The sequence below is a fragment of the Aythya fuligula genome, chromosome 1 (genome assembly GCF_009819795.1).
Source record: "Aythya fuligula isolate bAytFul2 chromosome 1, bAytFul2.pri, whole genome shotgun sequence".
In the NCBI taxonomy this organism is placed as follows: domain Eukaryota; kingdom Metazoa; phylum Chordata; class Aves; order Anseriformes; family Anatidae; genus Aythya; species Aythya fuligula.
The window spans coordinates 61,279,578-61,298,026 of record NC_045559.1 but is presented as its reverse complement, the minus strand read 5'-3'; the positions used below and the strand labels follow the sequence as shown (position 1 = coordinate 61,298,026).

At 41.4% G+C, this 18,449-nt stretch overlaps 1 protein-coding gene across 2 annotated transcripts in view; it reads right to left on the bottom strand.

The window, feature by feature from the left end:
* Positions 1-3,189: 3,189 nt before the first annotated feature.
* DGKI (diacylglycerol kinase iota) overlaps positions 3,190-18,449 on the bottom strand; it is a 215,584-nt gene continuing 200,324 nt past the window's right edge. For both annotated transcript variants that reach the window (XM_032199161.1, XM_032199152.1), the window contains 5 exons: positions 17,237-17,274; positions 15,528-15,648; positions 8,242-8,278; positions 6,323-6,422; positions 3,190-4,892 (listed from right to left, as the gene is read on the bottom strand). In XM_032199161.1, the coding sequence (XP_032055052.1) occupies positions 4,776-4,892; positions 6,323-6,422; positions 8,242-8,278; positions 15,528-15,648; positions 17,237-17,274 (413 nt within the window). In that variant the 3' untranslated portion in view covers positions 3,190-4,775. The remainder of the gene's footprint in view (positions 4,893-6,322; positions 6,423-8,241; positions 8,279-15,527; positions 15,649-17,236; positions 17,275-18,449) is intronic.

The window sequence follows — 18,449 nt, the reverse complement described above, 5'->3', positions numbered from 1 at the left end:
AGGGAGGAAATAATGTCTGATGAATGGAAAAGAACAGATATAATGGAAAAAGAAATGTTACTTTCAACATGGTAGAAGAGCTGTTATACAGAATTTTAAACTCCATTCTTACAAAGTACTCCTCCATGGATGTTAAGTCTGATGGAAAAGAAGCAAAAAAATGAGGGAAAGAAAATTACACACTCATATAGATCTGCAGGAGAACTGCTTCCCTTTTGGAGGGAAATGCAAGAACAGAATTGTCCTTGGAGTGACTGCAATGCATTCATGTTTCCAGTACATCCATAAATTTCTTGAGTACCATTAAACACCTGCAAGACTAAGGCTACTTGAGGCTACCAATGTACCATGCCCATGTCATAGTTTTTGCCCAGACAGATCTCCTCCACATGTTCTTGACAAACTGGAACACATAAACACACCCCATAGTAGGTATCTGGGTTGGCTGAAAAGAAAATAGCTACCTTCCAGGTGAGGTTGTGCGTTACTGATTTTCATTACCATGCATGTCATTGTCACAGAAAAATAATAAGTTAAAAAAAAAAAAAAAAAAAAGACAAAAATGAGCAAAAGAATACAAAAAATACTGCTAAAACAGAACTTACACTTCCATACCACCAGGAAAAAAAAAATAAATCTATTCATCTACAACGGCTTCATCTCTGCAAATACAACTGGGAAGATCGATGGCAACAAACATTGGTTTTGTTCTATTTTCTTTGTGCCTATAGTGCTTCTATGTGATGGTCCTTATGTAGCAGGGGACATCTCATGTAGTCAGAAATCCAGGCTACAGCATCATGAGTGGAGACTGAGCAATTCCATGTCTGCTGGAGAAAAGGAAGGGTGACAGGTGTCAGTAAAAACATCTACAGACATCTTAAAGTGTAAAACCGTGGAAAAGCCACCATGTAAAATGGTGAAAGAGCCACTGGACTCTGAGGTACATTTTGTAAGCCAGTGCAAATATTTGCCTTGAACTCCTGTCTTATATGAGTCATTCAGACTCACACCTCACACTATTGAAGGATGCTATAATTAGTGAGAAATGTATGACACTATCGTGCCTTGGAACACATAAATATATTTCTAGCACTGAAGTGTGAAATAATAAAAGTAACTGATGCTATTAAATAACAAAAGTAAGTTTATTTTATCAACATTATAAATACTTTATTTCCCTCCATGTTACTCCAGAATGAGATAGTCAAACCAGTACAATGGAACAGTTCAGGAGCTCCTCAGTTCTACTGAAAAGGGTCCCCTTTAATAACAAATTAAAATGGAAAATGACATTTTGTCAGTCCGGCAACCTCAGTAGCTGAGCATCCCTAGGTACTTTGTCATTCAAATGGCACAGTTCTAAAAGTGTGCATGAGTCTATATATATGCATACTGATATTCATAAATATACATATATATAGCAATATACACACATAAATAGACACAGCCACAGACAATTTTAGTAAATCAAAATGTTTTACATGTAATTTAAGTGGGCTCCCAGCTGCATGCTGAAATTTGGGCCCTGCACAGTGTAGGCACAACGATACTGTACTAAGCTAAGCCCCCAGTGCTCAAGAGATTCAATATGTATGTGTCACTGTTAACTGCTGCAGAGCCACTTGTGGTGGCTGTCCAAAATTGAGAATACAGTAGCACTGGGGAAGGAGTAGGAAATAACCCTGCAGTATCCTGGCCCCAAGCTCTATCCCTTAGTGAACCACTCTCTGATATCCCTGGCTGTGTGTGAGCCATCACAGAAAAAAAAAAAAAGTACATGCTCTGTTATCTACATATACAATAGATTGCCAGTATCTATGCATTACTTGTGCAGTGCTTTGGGACACCTTGAATATTAAAAGGCACTACATACAGCCAGCTCCTCTCCTATCTCCAGTGCTGGGGTTTAATTTTCATCACGCAGTAACTGCCTCCTACCACATATACACAGCAGGAAGCTTTCCAGAGGCATGACCACCTCACTCTGATCATAGCATGGCACTCCAGCTGCCAGGGGAGAAAGCATGCCAGGCTCTGTTGTGTGCTCCAGCTCCTTTCAGCAGCCTGAATGGCACCAAGGAGCTCGGGAAGTCTGACCATTCCTGACAAGCTGCTCCAGAGCCAGTCCCTGCTGTGGGCACCCCCCATAGAAGAGGGATGCATCACAAGGGATGGACTACTGGGGATGGAAAGGGATCGGACCTGGCTTCATTGCAACAATTTGCACGTGGCCTCTGGAGGCTACCTGTGATCAGAGCAAGCCTTTATTGTTCCACCTTCTTCATGGGACTTCAGGACGAGGGAGCTGCAAGGTGCTCTCTCAGCATCCTCTGCTCAGGCCCCAGTCTGGCCTCAGCACAGGACAGAATCCAGCCCCCGGTATCGTTGAAGCTTCCTTGGTTTCTTACATCAGTAAAACAGCAAAAAGATACAACTGATACTAATATCATTCATATTTTTAGTCAAATATATAGAAATATTACAGTGTTGTCTTTCCTCACAGCTGGGAAATGATGCAAGGCCTACTATGAAACCACAGCATGAGGATCTTCCTTATGCAAGTTTCACATACACAAAAATTATACTCGGATGTTTTAACATTTGCCAAATTCTGTTCTAATATATACACCTTTGCCACAAGCCCCTGGATTATTATCAAGGGAAGGAATTTGGCTTTCATATTTTATTTTTTAAACAAGAAAGGTAAAGTAAAGATAGAAAATAAGACAAAATACATTTCATGTCACCATTGATCTATAGATTACAAATATATATAGTTTCCTTCCAGAGGAAGAAATACTAAAGAAATATTTTGCTCATATCAAATGAACTTTTGAAAACTGAAAAAAAAAAAAATAATATATATATATTTTAGCTCTTCCCTTTCTGCCACAACAATCACTCTTGTCAAGAAAGAAAGGAGGAGAGAAAGGAGAGAAGGAGGGAGGGACAGAGGGAGGGAGAGAGGAAGGTAGGAAGGAAGGAAAGAGTGAAAGAGAAGAGAAAAGAAAAAAAAAAAAAAAAGAAAAAAAAAGAAAAAAGGAAAAGGAAAAAAATGAAAAAAAAATAAGAAAAAAGAAAAAAAGGAGGCAGGAATGAAAGAAGGCAGGGAGGGAAAGGAAGGGAAGGAGAAAAGAGAAGGGAGAGAGGGTGGGAAGGAGGGAGGGAAGAAAAGAAAAAGGAAGGAATCTCATTCATTTCATTTTTACAACTTCTAATAAGGAAGAAGAAAATCTTATCTGAATAATGACCTGAGTTATTTCCATGGTTTCCAAATTGCATGTAATCCTGATGATCACCATCTAATGGAGACCTTCCCCTAGCAATGCATGTGAAACCAAACACCATTGGATCTTTCAAAGCAAACAGCAAAGCAAAATTCAAAAATCTATTGCAAGAATTATGCCAAAAGTGGGCCATGAGGATCTTCATAAGAACTGAGCAAAGTGGAAGCTCTGCTATTTCTGGCAGCTGAATTGTCTTTAGTGATTGAAAACCTGAAGATGAACATTTTACGTATGTCTGTGTATGTCTGCTTTTTCTTCTTTTGTGGTTATAATCTTTGAGGTAAGACAGAGAACAGACGAGTACAGTAGACACAACTGGCCTTTATAGTGGCTAAACAAGTTTAAGTTTCCAAGTCTATAGAAAGTAATGAGGCAAAGAGCTGCTGCCTGTCCTTCTCCAGGGGGAGATCCTCTCTTTAGAACTTTGTTCCCCATCCCTTGGGGAATCAGGTAGTTTACAGGCTCAGCCAGAGGATGTTTTCCTATTCCCAATATGACCAGGGCAATGCCTGTTCATTTGTTCATGGCTGACAGATAGCCTTCCAGGTTTCCTCTCCCCATCGTAAAACCCATCTTGCCAGAAGTAAAAATAGCTATCAGCTTTTAGATTGGTCTGAAACCTGAGCAAACCCAGTTGGTCATTATAAGCTCAACGGTGATGCAAGAAACCTTAGGGGTAGATTTCTGCTCTGTCATACAATGCTTAATATCCCATATAACTCCTTTCCAATCAAACGCCTGTCTCATGAGGATACCGTAACCACATACCCAGCAACAATGAGGACGTTCGATTTTGTTACTGCTGTAAATTTAACTGTGTCCCACACCCTAGAAAGCAAGGCAATAGGCAGAATTCTCTCCAACAGTGAGAAAACTCCCCAGTGATTGAACACTGAGGAAGCAGCTTCTGATGGGACAGCAAGGGAGGGAACACAGCAGGTAAAAATGTTTTTTCCTAAGGGCATCCAGAGCTCCTCAAAATTTCTGCTACTGCCTGACCATTTGTGAAAACACAGAGATAACAGGTACTATTTAACTGATGACAAGTGAGATGAATGGGAGAATTAAAGGTATGCAGGAAAATGTAGGGATGGAGGAGGGCCTGGCTTGGTGTTTTAATGTCCCAGTTAGTTTGGTTCCCCCACACCAACTTCTCTTTTTTCTTTTTCTTGTTTTTTAATAAATTGTACAGATGAACATGGGAGAAGTTCATGCTACTTGCTGGAAGCAATAAAGGTAAATTTCCGTGGCCCATGGATTCCACAGACCTTTGAGTGTCCCACCTCATCCATCATGGGCTATCTTATGGAACCTAACTGTTCCGTGGCAAGACTCAGTAGCCCTTAGAAACTGGTGGCATGTCCTCAGATATTTTCCACGAGGGCAAGAGACACGTTGATTCCATCAGCTTCTTCCTCACACGATGCCCAAGTGCTCAGGTGCAGCCTTGCTATTTCCAAGGATCCTCTTAGCCGCTTTCAGACATCAGACTGCTGTCTCCAGATCCTCATGGGGAACCATTTGGTAGTTCTGTCGACTCTCCAGGTAGGAGGCCAGATCTGGGTCACCAGCTTGCTGAGCCCTGTCACGAGGGGTCTTACCCTAAAACAAAGAAAGATGAAGAAAAAGTCTTGTGCCAACATATTTAGAACAGATGAGAGTGCAACCCAGAGAAATTACTACAGGAAGTACAGAAGTGCATCCAGAGAATTTACTTATTTTCCCAACAAATAAAGTTGGTATCAAGTCAAGGTTTTCTATGAGAGTCATGAGATTCTGAAGATTTTCAAAATCCTTGTGTGGTTTAGGACAAATAATTCAGCTCTATAAGGACATGCTATTTGATACCTTGCACAGAAGGACTCACATGCTGGAAGGATCTGAGTTTTCATTCAAGGGCTATAGTCCCTCTGTGAATGAATATAATGCAAAGTACTGTAGATAACACTTGAAAAGCATACTTCACAAACTACGCACAATTTTACTAAGGATGTGGAGAGTGAGATTCCTAACATTTGAGATGAGCTCAATGTGGTTCATTCTGTCTCATGTCAATTTTTTTTATTTTTCAGTGCATCACTTTGCTATTTTGTTATCCGAGCTACCCTACGATTACTGTAGAATTGGACAGTCTTGATCATGAACCATCAAAAATATTGAAAACACATTAATTTATCTCCACAAAACCATTCTTGCTTCCTGGATTTCTGCATAGATGAAAATTAACAACTTAGAAGCCACTTATCTGGATTTTAGATGTTGCAGAAATTATCTTTTACAATGTATAGTACTCTTATATGAAAAAGTGATGGTCTCTCTGGTTTATAGGCTACTCCATAGAGCATAACATGGAATTTTTTGTCTTGTTGCAGTGAAACTGCTTCTAACTCTAGAATCCAGACATCCAACCAATTTTCAGATACTGGTCACAGGTCTGTTATGTTTAGAAATGCCAGAGGGGCAGCTTCTGTACCATGTTCCCAAGCGATCAGATTGTTGTATTGAGAGGCTGTTCCTAGGATTTATTTTTTCCCAGACATCTTCGTCTGCTAAGCTTACATGGAGAGAGGGTTGTGGTTAGCTTTGCATTAATAAACACGGGGGCAAGTGAGGGCAGTAGATGATGGTTAGCCCTCCTCACAAAGCAAGTCAGCCACAACAATCAAGCCTCACAGACACTATGCAATCAAAAACCAAGACTCCCCCAGGTGGTCCCTGCCCACAGGCCTCTCTTTTGACCACACAGGAGAAGGATGTTGCTGTGCCATGGAGATGCCTCATTCACACCCAGCACACTGAATAGTTTGAGGCCAGGCTCTCACTATAGTGAAGATGACCCATGTTGGGGACTGAACTGAAGTCTCTTGTACTTGTTTCAATCAATACAGTTTTCTAAATAAAAATAGCTTGCGTAAAAAAGAGCTGCTCTTGGCACACACAAGGAAGCCTCAATCATGCACACAGCAGGGACGGATGCTGATCAGTCTCGCTTGGCTGCAGTGTTTTATAACTGGTCGACTGGGCTGGGTTACCTTGGAGTCCGTCTTTCTCAGCGAGGCTCCTGCATCCACCAGGAGCTGGCAGATGGCACGATGGCGCTGGCAGGCTGCCTTATGTAATGCCGTCTCACCCCTAGACCAAAGTACAGAAACCAGCAGTGAGATGCATCCCACCAATGTACATTTATGAAGTATAAGGTGCGATGAATAGATGATGTATTTCTGCAAAGCTGCATTTTGCCAGCAGAGGTGGACTTGTACCCTCTCTCCCTTACCATCTACATCGTTTGATTCGGTAAGAAAACTTGTAATGCGCAAATTGCAGATGGAGAACTTCTGAGGAGTGGGAAAGAAACATGCACAGATTTTTTATATTCAGAGAGCTGAACGTCACATTCCCATCCAACCAGCACTTCTGTTAACTGCTGCAAAGGCAAACCAAAGACCTTATTTCACAGTAGGCTAAACTGTAACAGCATTTTTTTCTTCCTACTATTTCTTACGTGAGCCTCTTTCTTGGAGGCATAATAGAAAAATCATGTCCATCAAAGCCATGACAGCTACCTTTACTGCCCTGGTTCTGACACCTGGCTCTCATGGATATATGAGAGGAGTTTTGTGGTTTTGTTCTCTACCGTTGGACTAGTAAGCTACTAGAGAAGCTTGAACACATGCTTTTCAAAACAGAAGGCTGTGTAGTCAGTGCAGGTTTATTGCAAAGCTCCTCAACTCAGGCCAGAGCTACATGTAACAGGATTCTGAGGCTGGCTGTGCCAACAAGGTTAAAAAAGTCTGTCCAGCTTTGACTAGAAAGAAGAGGAGGTATGCTTTGTGTGGGTTGCAAGTGGTGTCCATAAGACTAGTGTCAAACAAGAACAGCTGTTACATATCCCCTAAAATAACAAAGGACAAGAATTGCCTTTAGTAGGGCAGATCTTGCACATACCTGACCAGAAAGGAATTTCAGTCTCAATCCTTGACAGGGCAAGTTGAAATATTAATAGGCAGCATTGCAATGAATTTCTCTCTGCTGCATGAGAGCTAAATTAAGAATGGGGTGCTACCTGATTTCACACTGAGGATCAAAAGGCAAATTCATGCTGGCACATACAGCTTGAACCTTCCCTTTTCAAGAGTTAGGAGTAGAGGAACCTTTGTAAAGGGAATCCCTCATAGCTACATTCACTTGAACTTTATTTCAGTGTCTGTGCTGTTACAACTGCATGAGGAGAAGCAGGCAGTCCATCTAGACTCCATCACCCCTGGATTGCCCACAGACCCTGTGCAGAACCTTCCTGACATTCTTCATTAGCTGAGGACAACTGTGGGATGGCGAATTATAGGCTAAACCCCTATGAGAAAGGCTGTTTTGTTTCCCATATATTTCATATGCTTTCCAGGATTATTCATGGATCCCTCCCATACTCTTTGTGATATCGTGATTATACAACAAGATATTGAACAGCTGGGAATTGGAAAGTAAAGACTTTTTAAATAATATCAGAGATGACTGAGGTTCTAAGTAATTGATAGAAATCTTTGCATTTGCTCTGGCCATTTAGAACAGCTAAAGCAGAGCATTCTGGATGAACCAAAAAGGGACTAAAGAAAAGGCATTGAGCAAGAAAAGTTACGTCTTGACTTTTGGAATTAATCCTACATGTTGGTCCCTCAGCTACTAGACTCTGGAAACACTGAAGCACAATGCTGGACTTGTATCTCTCTAGAAAGACTAATGAGTAATGGGAAGCAATAGAGAGGAAAACCTTTTTGGAGCTCGAGAAACATTTGTTTTAGGCCAGAAAGCCATATGTGTTGCTGCTGTTGTTTGTGTTTGGGGGGGGAGGGTTATAGTTGATTGATTGTTTTTGAAGAGATGTGCCACTATGAAAAATGAGAGACGTCTGCTACTGTAACACATGTATTGAGGAGATAGGGTAGATTGTACTTACGTTTCACTGTCTGTCATGTCCAGTAATTCAGATGGACCTGCAAAAGACAGTCAAGTATGTCACGTAGCATTTGTTTGCATGACTTTAGGAGCACAACTATCAGGAGAAAGTATTCAGTGCAAATATGTAAAAGAAACCAACTGAAAGCTCAATTAGCACGCATATGCTAAACTTCAAGGTAATGTTTGCACAAGCCCTTGCACTAGCAAAATTCTGAATGCACAGTCACTGCTGGAGTGTCAGCGTCAGAGAGGAGCAGCCTCTAAATTATACTGGAAATGAATATTCATGGATCTTATTTTCTCACTCTTCACCTTGCTCAATTAAGTGGTTCACATAAGTACAGCGCATTGAAAATGCTGATATACTGGAAACCCTGATATATAACAAGTTAAAATCTATTGTTAGTATTAGACGGAAAATGTCATTAAGAAGTTGAAATTAGCCAAATTCTGTTGTGAATGACATCCGTGTGCTACTTCATTTAATAGCACTATATAGAATGTAGATCAGGGTGGAATATTCCCAGCGGTCTTTATATTGATATGCAAATCCTGTACTCTACTGGTCAGCAATGATCGGGAAAGTAAGATTAAGAAAAATAGAAAAGATTTTTGTTAAGTGGGACAAAATAATTCATTTACATTAATGTCCTTTTGTTCTTGATATTCACTGCAGGCAGATGTTTATAGCAGTAAATTCCATCATTGAATCACAACGATATGGAAAAGCTAGGATCTAGATTGCATTTGAAAAAAGAAGAACTTTTCCCTTTGCAGTCTGCTTTATTATTCTTCTCTCCACTGCTCTGGAGCATAGTGCCAGATGGTATGGGGCAGTTAGCAAAGGGAACAGTGAAACTTTATAGGAATTTTACTTCTTTTTCATGAATATTTCTCTTCATCACAGTGTGAGTTTCAGATTCAAGGGTCCTCAAGCTTACAGCAAAATCTCACCTGAAACTGAGGAATTTCACACTATTTACTTACAAAGACCTACACACAACTTCTCTTCACTTATTTCACTGAATATGTGTTGAAGTGGGTCAGTGCTGTTCGTCTCTCCCTCACTCCTTTTACAACATATACAGGCAGTATTGTCGGGGAAGCTGGCTGCCATAGCTCCTGGAACTGCAGATAGCTCGTTACCTTTATATTCCACCATTCTGTGAAAGAGGTGGTCAAAAAAACTAGCATGCCTAGTCCCCAGGGCACAGTGCACCTGCATGCCTACTATGGCAATTCTCCAAGCTCATTAGCCTCTCTCCTTTTTTAAAACACAGTGCATTCTAAAGAAAATCACATCACGTTGTTCAAAAATAAATGTGATTCCCCATGGCTTACTACAACACCACATCCCCCAGGTGGGTAACAAGGAATGACCTGCAATGTTAACTTAATAATAGTCTATTTCTGTTCATAGATGGGACAATGAAGGTTGTGATGCAATGGTAGAGCACAGTGTCTGGACTGGCTGTACTGGGCATAGAGGTACTTACCCTGGTAAGTTGAGAAAAACAGAAAAAAAAGGTTAAAACATTAGGAGTAAAGAAGGAGATAAGTTAGAAGAATATGATCTGAGAGGACAGAAGAGCCAGAGCAGAGCAGGTCTGGTGAGATGGAAAACCAAGGATAAAGGAAAACTGGTCAGGAACAGGAAGAAACAGCAACACTATGTCAGAGGAACCAAGTGCTGAGGACTGAGTGGGCAGTCCATGAGTACAAACCTAAGTAGGTGCCACGTACAAAGAGGGCTCTCCAGCAAACTGTTCCAAATAAAGCATCTCATGGGAGCAACCCAGTTCCACCCCAGACATACTTAAGACCTAGATATTGGGGTTACTCAATTTGCAGCAACATCCAGAATTTGTTCATTTCATTCCCTCTGCTCTATCTCTGAAATTAGATGGTTCCAACTCACACACAGTCTGATCTGTGCCCCGCACTTCTTTATTTTATTTTTGCTCGTGCTTCTCTTAAACCATCTCACGCCCTCCTCCTAATTCCCTTTCCCCTCTCTTTTGGACCTCATTTTTACATCAGTCTCCCTGGCGCTGCCAACCGACCATTCCAAATCCCCCTCTGCCCTGGGACAAAAGCTGCACAGATGTGGGAAGGGCTGGTACTGGGAAAGCTAACAGCACTGTCATCCTGGCCCAGCAGGGAGGCGGCTGTTTTACTCTAGGACAAGAGGCAAAGAAAGAAAAGGGGACCAAGGCGCAGAGAGAGAGAGGACAAAATAACCCCATAGAAATCCGGAAGGGAAATGCATGAGTGAGATTTCTATCAAGGAAAGCAGCAGGGGGGGAAATAAAAACAAAAGATAGAAATGTGTGGAGAGGTGGAGGGAGAAAAAAAGAAAAAAGAAAAAAAAAAGAGAGAGAGAGAAAGAGAGAGACATGGGGACTAAAGAATGGCAGGATGGGGACGCAGGGGGAGAAGTTCGCATGAAAGGAGCTGAAAAGCATGACGCACTGAGGGGAAGCCCAGCTGAGATCACTTTCTTCCCTTAACATCTCTGATAGACTGTCTGTGTAGAATTATTAACTTTTTTCCTTCTCTCCTTCTATGCTCTTTCACTCCACTAAAGCCCCTCTCCAATTTCTCAGGAGGCAGAGCAGCCTAAGCTGGGGATGGGAGGAGGGAAGGGAAGGAGAAGCAGCTGCCCTTTAGCTGAGCTCACTACAACATAAAAGAGAGGCAAAATGACCATATTTCTGAGGCATTTCCAAAACATACAGCACCATGCAGTACAAAAGGCCTCCAGGCCTGCAGCACACCCTGCCCTCTCCAATGGAGGTGGTTACAGCTACCCCCAGGAGACCCACAGCTATTAACCCCTGCCAGTCCCTTGTCTTGTCAGTCCCTTCTTTGTAGAACTGAGGAAGAAGTGAATTTACCTTAAACAGCAACGTCTTCCATTAGCAGCATTTCTGGGTGTTTATCTGTCAAAAACCTCTTTGGTCAATAATTTGATTAAGGTTTTTAACTGTGGAACAAAAATGTATTTGGTTCCTTACAGCTGAAGAGAGAATATTTTTAAAACAGCAGTAATACGAAAAGGCAGAACTATTTCAGGTTTTCACCCAACTCTGCACTCCTCATTTTTACCTGATGTGAAGATTAATAGTGTCTCTTTTGTACTACTAGTGTCTTTTGGCTTTGAATTTCCACTGTAACATGGAGTGTAGTCTGATTACAGGATCACACCTTCCATTTGAACAGTCTCTCACCCATGTTAACCTGAAATTTGGTAAATTTAGAAAATAAAATAGCCTATTTTATACCTTGTGCCTTCTAGGAAAATTGAGCTGTTTTCTGCTTAGGGCCCTCACAAATGTCCTCCCACCATAAAACACTCTGCAAATCTAGAGATAGTAGTGAATGTCAGGCATACTCACTCTCCTACAGTGTTACTTTCTGATGGCTATCCAAATTTTGTCCCTGACATACATCTCTGTCACAGAAGAATTTGCTTTCCAATCATAACAAAAAAGTAACTAAAGACTCTTCTTGCTTACTGGAGGATGCTGTCCAGTGGACCAAGGACATTGAAACCTGAGGTTACAGAAATGCTCTACCGACTGACTATCCCACTAGAAGTTTCCAACACAAAATCCTAAGCAACTGTAATTAACTTTCCTATATTCTGTTTAAAACTAATAGAGAATTCTTGCTTGTCTTTTGAGCCTCTAGAGAAGAAGATAAAAGAAGGAGAAGATCAGCCTTGGATTGTTTGTCTTGAATAACGGTTATAGATTATAAATAGTTCAGAACTGGCAGATGAAGATTCCAAGTCAAGTTTGATTCCAAATACAAATGTTGATTTAGGAGATCTTCTTAAGCCTTCCCTACTTCTGATTGTGTTAAGCAAGTAAACAGTTAACTCTTTTATAATGTGCAAGCATTGGGTTGTGAGACAGTTGCTGACTGCAGCCATAAGCAGATGTGGTTCTGATACCTACTGAGTTTGGCCCTCAGTTTCTTGCGAAGTGTTTCTTAGCCTAGCTACAGACAGATCTTAAAAGGTGACCTTCCCAATACAAGCAAAGGACCCCTGATTTATGAAGGCCCTCTTGAACAACATTTAGGTCTGTGTTTCTGCCCTTTGTACACAAAGGATAAAGAGAAACTGTTTTGCAGGAACAGCAACCAGCATGACCATTCCTGCAGCAGTAAGCAGCTGTCGTTCCACCACCTACTACATCGGCGCTTCAGCTTCTATTCCAGGCTTGTGCTAGTCCTCTGATAAGTATCTGGCAACACTGCACAGCAGTTTGTTTGTGTGACTCATCTCTGCTTTTTTCTAGCTTGAGAAGGGTTATTTTTTTCCCCTTGACATCTGAAATCATTCTGATCGAGATCACAGAATAACCTCTTGTATTAATTCCCCTGCATGTTTGCAGAAGGTGTAAAGCCATCACTGAAAAGAACAGCCTCAGCATCACAACACCATTTTTCCTGCCAGTCTTATGGATGTGGTGTGTTTGTTGGGGAAGGGGGGGGAGAGAATTTCCCACCTCTTTACCACATTTGATTCACACCAGTAGCTTCACATGAGGTAGTTAAAACTCTTGGTATGGTGGGTTTTGTCTTGCTGGTTTTGTTACTTTAAAATATATTCAGAAGATTTTCCCTGTGATTAATAATAGGTTTTCTGTGCTGTGTGCTGGAGGGTATTTTGCTGTGGAACTCCCGATGTTAATAATCTCCAGCCATGTATGGAAAGCAGACAAACTATGAGGGAAGTAAAAGTGGGCGGAGGTAATTGCCAGAACAAGCGTAAGATCCATTTTTATCAGGGGTGGGTATCAGCAGAAATGAGAAGCTAGATACAGGGAAAGACTCAGATATTAGTAGCGTTGGATTAGGTCTCATACGCTAATTAAAGTTGAGAAGATGCCAGGTGCCAGAGAACGCAACAGAAAAACAAGGACATTATGATGATGATGATGATTCAGCAAGAGGGCTCGTTTGTGACTGAGAAGTACCCGGGGTAGAAATGAGTTTCATTAATTGCTTGGTAGAATAGAGAAGGCCTCTTTCTATTACAGTATTGTCCCATGCACTCTCTGATCCCTAGAGAATGTTAAACAAACAATGCATTTGGAGAAGCCCAGAAGACATATGTCTGGAAAGCTGCAAAAGCTTCCTGCCATCCCTGGGGATAGAGGGGGGAGAGAGGAACTGAGCTGACATTTGCTCAACCTTCTGGTTTGTCTTTGTCTAGCAGCCCGTAATCCCTCACATTTCTCTATTCACTTCAAAAATTCCCATGGATATCCTACTCACATCCTTACCAGCTTAAATTACCTCATTCTAAACCTTCACCGAAGGAATGGTAACTGGGTCAGTTTGTAAACTAAGGCATATGAGCCTAAAAAAAATCCTGGAGAGGCATCCATGACAGTGAAGTGGCACAAGTCATGTGCACTGAGAGAAGAAACTAGAAACAGTAAACCAATGTATGTGTAATTACACCTATTTACTGAATTTAGAGGCACATATATGAACTGTGACTAATGAGATAACCCAGAGATGTTGATAGAGTTAGTAATACTAGTTAGTAATAATAAGACTTGTTGTGAGAAAAACAGCTAGTATTTGAATGTAAGACCAACTACACATATCTAATCTTATGGAGGTATTTACACATTAAAAAGGGCAATTCAGATCCCCCTCAGCCAAATATCTGGGGCGTAGTTCAGTTGCATACACTTTTTTGTTGTTGTTTTTTTGTGCCATTTGATCTCTTGAAGGGCAAGCCTTGGTTTGCATTTGCAATGACAGGGATGTTTTCCTGGCTCTAGCTACCAGTCCAGAAGGATATGAGCCTCCAACAGGCCTTTATGTTACCTTGTACACCCATGCAGATGTCCTGGATGTTCAGGGGCAAATTACATTAGACAGTTATTTTTAGCTAAATGAATGAAACACACAGGTAGCTGTAACGTGGATCACTTGCTGGGCTCCAATGTCTACTGTGCCTAGGATCTCCCTTTAGCTACTCACACTGGAAGAGTACTCTATTGAAGAAGCTCATCTCACTTCCATCTGACACTGAAAGAAGACGTCTTCTCTAGTACCTCTATCATACATGGACAAATGAACTTAATCTCTCTTGACAGTATGGGAACTTACACCTATAGACTACATGACACCTGTATGTAAACATCTAAATGTTAGAAGTCAAACTGAAGTTAAATACCACCCCAATTAAAACAAACATTAACAGATGAATTATTGTCTCTTCCTTTACTATGAGGAGTGGTTTTTTCTCCTCTCTGTACAGTTTCTGCAGTAACTTTCAAGCATTAGCTAACACATTCCATTTGTCAGAGACAGTCTCTGTGTTTAGTGCTAAGACTTCTGATGAATTAATATATCTGATTCTGACACCCAAAAGTCAAAACAGCCATTGATATTTTGGAGAGGGGGTCAGAGAATACTTACAAGAATGTTTAAAGGACTCAATCATATCCTGCAGAACAAGAGGATGATCACTGGACTGTAGCTCTGCATTCAGAGCAGTGACTGTTATTGTCTGTATCATTCTCTAGCAACCATGGAACAAGATTACTGAAGTTCCAACAGGCAGAGAATCTACTGCCTCAAACATATGGGCACACACAAATTGTTGTATAGCCCATGTAAGCATGCCTGCAGTCCTGTTACTGACAAAGATAAAAAGAGTCCAAAGGAAAAAAGGAACATGGCAAGATCATAGACTATAAATATATATACATAAAATACAGATCACAATTTTTGTTACAAATCTTGAATTTAACTGAGACGTAATATTGGAAGGTTGGAGAATACACAAGGCAAATTTAGTCAAATGCACGGTTTCCTAAGCAGAGTGTTATTAAACACTGAAATAATATCAGTGATAGCAGGGGCTCTCCATCGCTGTAAATGTTTTCATAGAGATTAGATGCTTTCTACAACAGATGCTCTAATTGAAAAACAAATTAGTTCAGAGGAGTCCCATGCCAGAGATCAAGCTAGAGCATCACACTGGGTCTTCACAGCCTTACAACTGATGCAACTGTGCAAATACCTATTCTCCTCAAAAAGAATAATTATTTTAGTTTCCCTTTATCTGGAGTCACCACTGCCATTTCTAACACGCTCCAAGCCTCTTGCTCACACATGCTGCAGATGGGCATTTGGCTGAGGGTGACCATAAGGAGTGAGGGCACTCCCAACCATGCTGTGCTGTGCAATTTTACCTACTGACACTTGGCTGAAGTACAGTTCTCTGTGGGTTTGCCCACTGTGACTCACCGTGCTCCAGGATATATTTCACAATCTCTCCGTGCCCAGTCTTGGCAGCGTGGTGCAACAAGGAGCCATGGTCGGGTCCTTGGATTAACAAATTGGCTCCTTTTTTACAGCATTCTATGAACTGGAAAAAACAAATAAACAAACAAACAAACAAAAAAATGCATACACACACATGGGAAAAGGATAAGGAAGGAGAAGCAGAAAAACAAATATGAAGGCAAATCATTTATCATTTTTTTGTAGGAAATCAGTACAACAATGCAATGCAATGTGATGAAGTATAATATTACTTTCAAGTCTGTTTTTAGGCCTCAGTGAATAACATCTGAAACTGGAAGTATTGACAACTGTATGGGTTAATAAGACCAGGTCATATTTCCTGTATAATGAGGCATTGCTGCTTTACAAGCACTGAGTTACTGTTTGCTAGCCATGCTTGCAAACCCATGTCCAGTGAAGTTGTTGGGATATTTAAAAATATACATATTTGATAGAAAATGTTGGTTCATTTGCTGAAAATTCCATTTTTTTTTCCTCAGTAAGGGAGGCATACCCAAGGCAAACACTTTCTGAATAAATCAGAAAACTCAGAAATCCACAGGGAGCTGGAGTTGAGCTGCCCCAGATCTCCCTTCTCACACACTCTACCTTGTCCAGGGCGCTCTGAGGGGAAAACACTATCCAGGGTAAGAAGGGACAGGGAACACCCACTGGTTAGCTCTCAGAATTGCTGCAGACTCTGTGGGGGCTTCCAGTACAGATTAATGCAGAAAAGAAGCAGCAGCTTGTCACAGTGGGGCATTATTTATGATGTAAAACATGTGAATGAAGGCAAGAAATTTCCCTGTCAAACCAAACACGGGCAAAAAGCTTTCAAGAAGCAGAAACTGGAATATATGTTTATGACTGCTTGATTGAGGAATGCTCCCTAGGTTCTACAGCCACCACAGCCAAGGAGGAGGTATGGAAGGTGCACCTGCAGGCAAAGAGTTGGGCTAACAGTACTGTCATTTTTACAAATGGCTCCAAGCTGGCTTTTCCCAGATAATATTGCAGTCATTAATCACAGCCTTCATCCAAATTCTGGAGCAAGTTTGCAAACCCTGACTTGGCTACTGAAAAACACAGCCTGAATAAATGTCAGACTTTGGGAACAAAACTTTTTAACACAGGTGCCTTTTCCTCCCAAAGCAGGGTACCAAAATCTGACAATACCAAGACATTATGTGTTTTGAGATGTCCATCAGACCATAAGACACTAAACTGAGTTTCACTCTACCTGATCCTGTCACTATGTAGGAAGAAGTTAAGATGTCTCTAACAACTCTAGTGGCTTGGTCACCAATATCACTACAATAAAATCTCATTTACCGTGTAAGGCTGCACCAGAACTACCCGGTTCAGTGCTGCCTCTGCTAGTATAGTAATTTCCCTGTTAGTAACTGACACATTGCTCCACACAGTGCACTATGGATCCTGGGCTGAAAGGTGCTGCCTAACACCAGATCCTATTCACTCGAATTTCACACCTCACCTGACTGATGTGTTCCCCTAATATTCAAGGTTTCCTGGAAAGGTTGTAAAATAGCATTTGCCAGCAGTCCCTACAGCAGTCTATTTATGTTCTGAGCAGAGGTGTGATATAATTTACAGTATATCAGACCTGCAAATAGCTGTGAAAACGTGGACACTCAGTGCTCTGTGCTTACCTTCAGCAGATCACCAGCTATGACTGCCTGTAAAAGTGCTGTAAAAGACAAACAGAAAACTAATGTTAGTCAGAAAGTATTCTGCATATGGCCTCTCAGCTGAGAACATACCTCACAGTATGTCTGGATTAAGACAAATGCCTCAACCCACTTGTGCACTCATATACTACCAGAATTGATGAGGACTCTGGACTGACACGTGAGGAAGGCAGAAGGAAGATTGCCCATGTTGAGTGAATGCTATATGGACATCAAGGCAGTGTTTCCAACGCTGTCCTGGAATTACATGCTTCTGTCTGAATTATTGCCTTGAAGCACTTTAGGGAATTTTCAACAGTGTTCACAGGTTGGGGCTGAGACCCTGGCACCTGAGCCTTAATTGAGGACACCTATGTCCAACACAAAGAACCCTCAGACCATTCATAGTGATGGTGACGTGGTCAGTCAGTGTCAATGACACAGAGAGTCCCAAGTGACAGATGACTGAGGGGCAAAATAGAGATTTCTTAATATTTATTTGTATTACAAGAACACCTTGATATGCCAGCTGGACAGCAAGTACTGCCAGTTGTGTAGGCAGGGTCAAACACAGAGCAAGAGTCAGTCCTCACCCTTTGTAATGTAAAGGGATGCAGAAGGAAAGAGAGACAAAGAGAGGAAAAGTAAACAAGGGCTCACAGCAAGGCAGGGCAGAGCTGTGAATAGAGCCCAGGTCTACTCACTGCCAACACCTGTTGGGACAAGTCCAGGAGAAAGAACAAGTTGGGCAAGAGCCTGGAACTCTGTATTGCCCTGGGTATAGGCTACATTCAGTAACACTACAGGTAGCAAGCAAGTAACCACCTTCTTTTCTCCTTCTCGCTATCATAATATTTATAGTAAAAACAATTATGAGTAGTCTTTCTGGGAAAGCAGTTATTTAGTTTGCTGATGCGAAGAAGAAGATTCAAAGAAAGCTTTAAACATTTGCCTCAGTTCGTATCTTTTCAAGTGTGCCTAACCCCATTTCTACCCTCAAGGCTAGGCAGTGCAATCAAGTGAAGCATTTGCTCAAGTACTATCCTTGATAAAGGCGCCAAAAACTCAAGTAGAGAGGAACAAGGGGGAAAGAAATCCATAGTACAGACTTGCCCCTGAGAAATAACACACAGGAACTGCACAGTGTGAATTTCATGAGGAGCTTGTTATAGCTCCAGAAGTGACAACACATCCA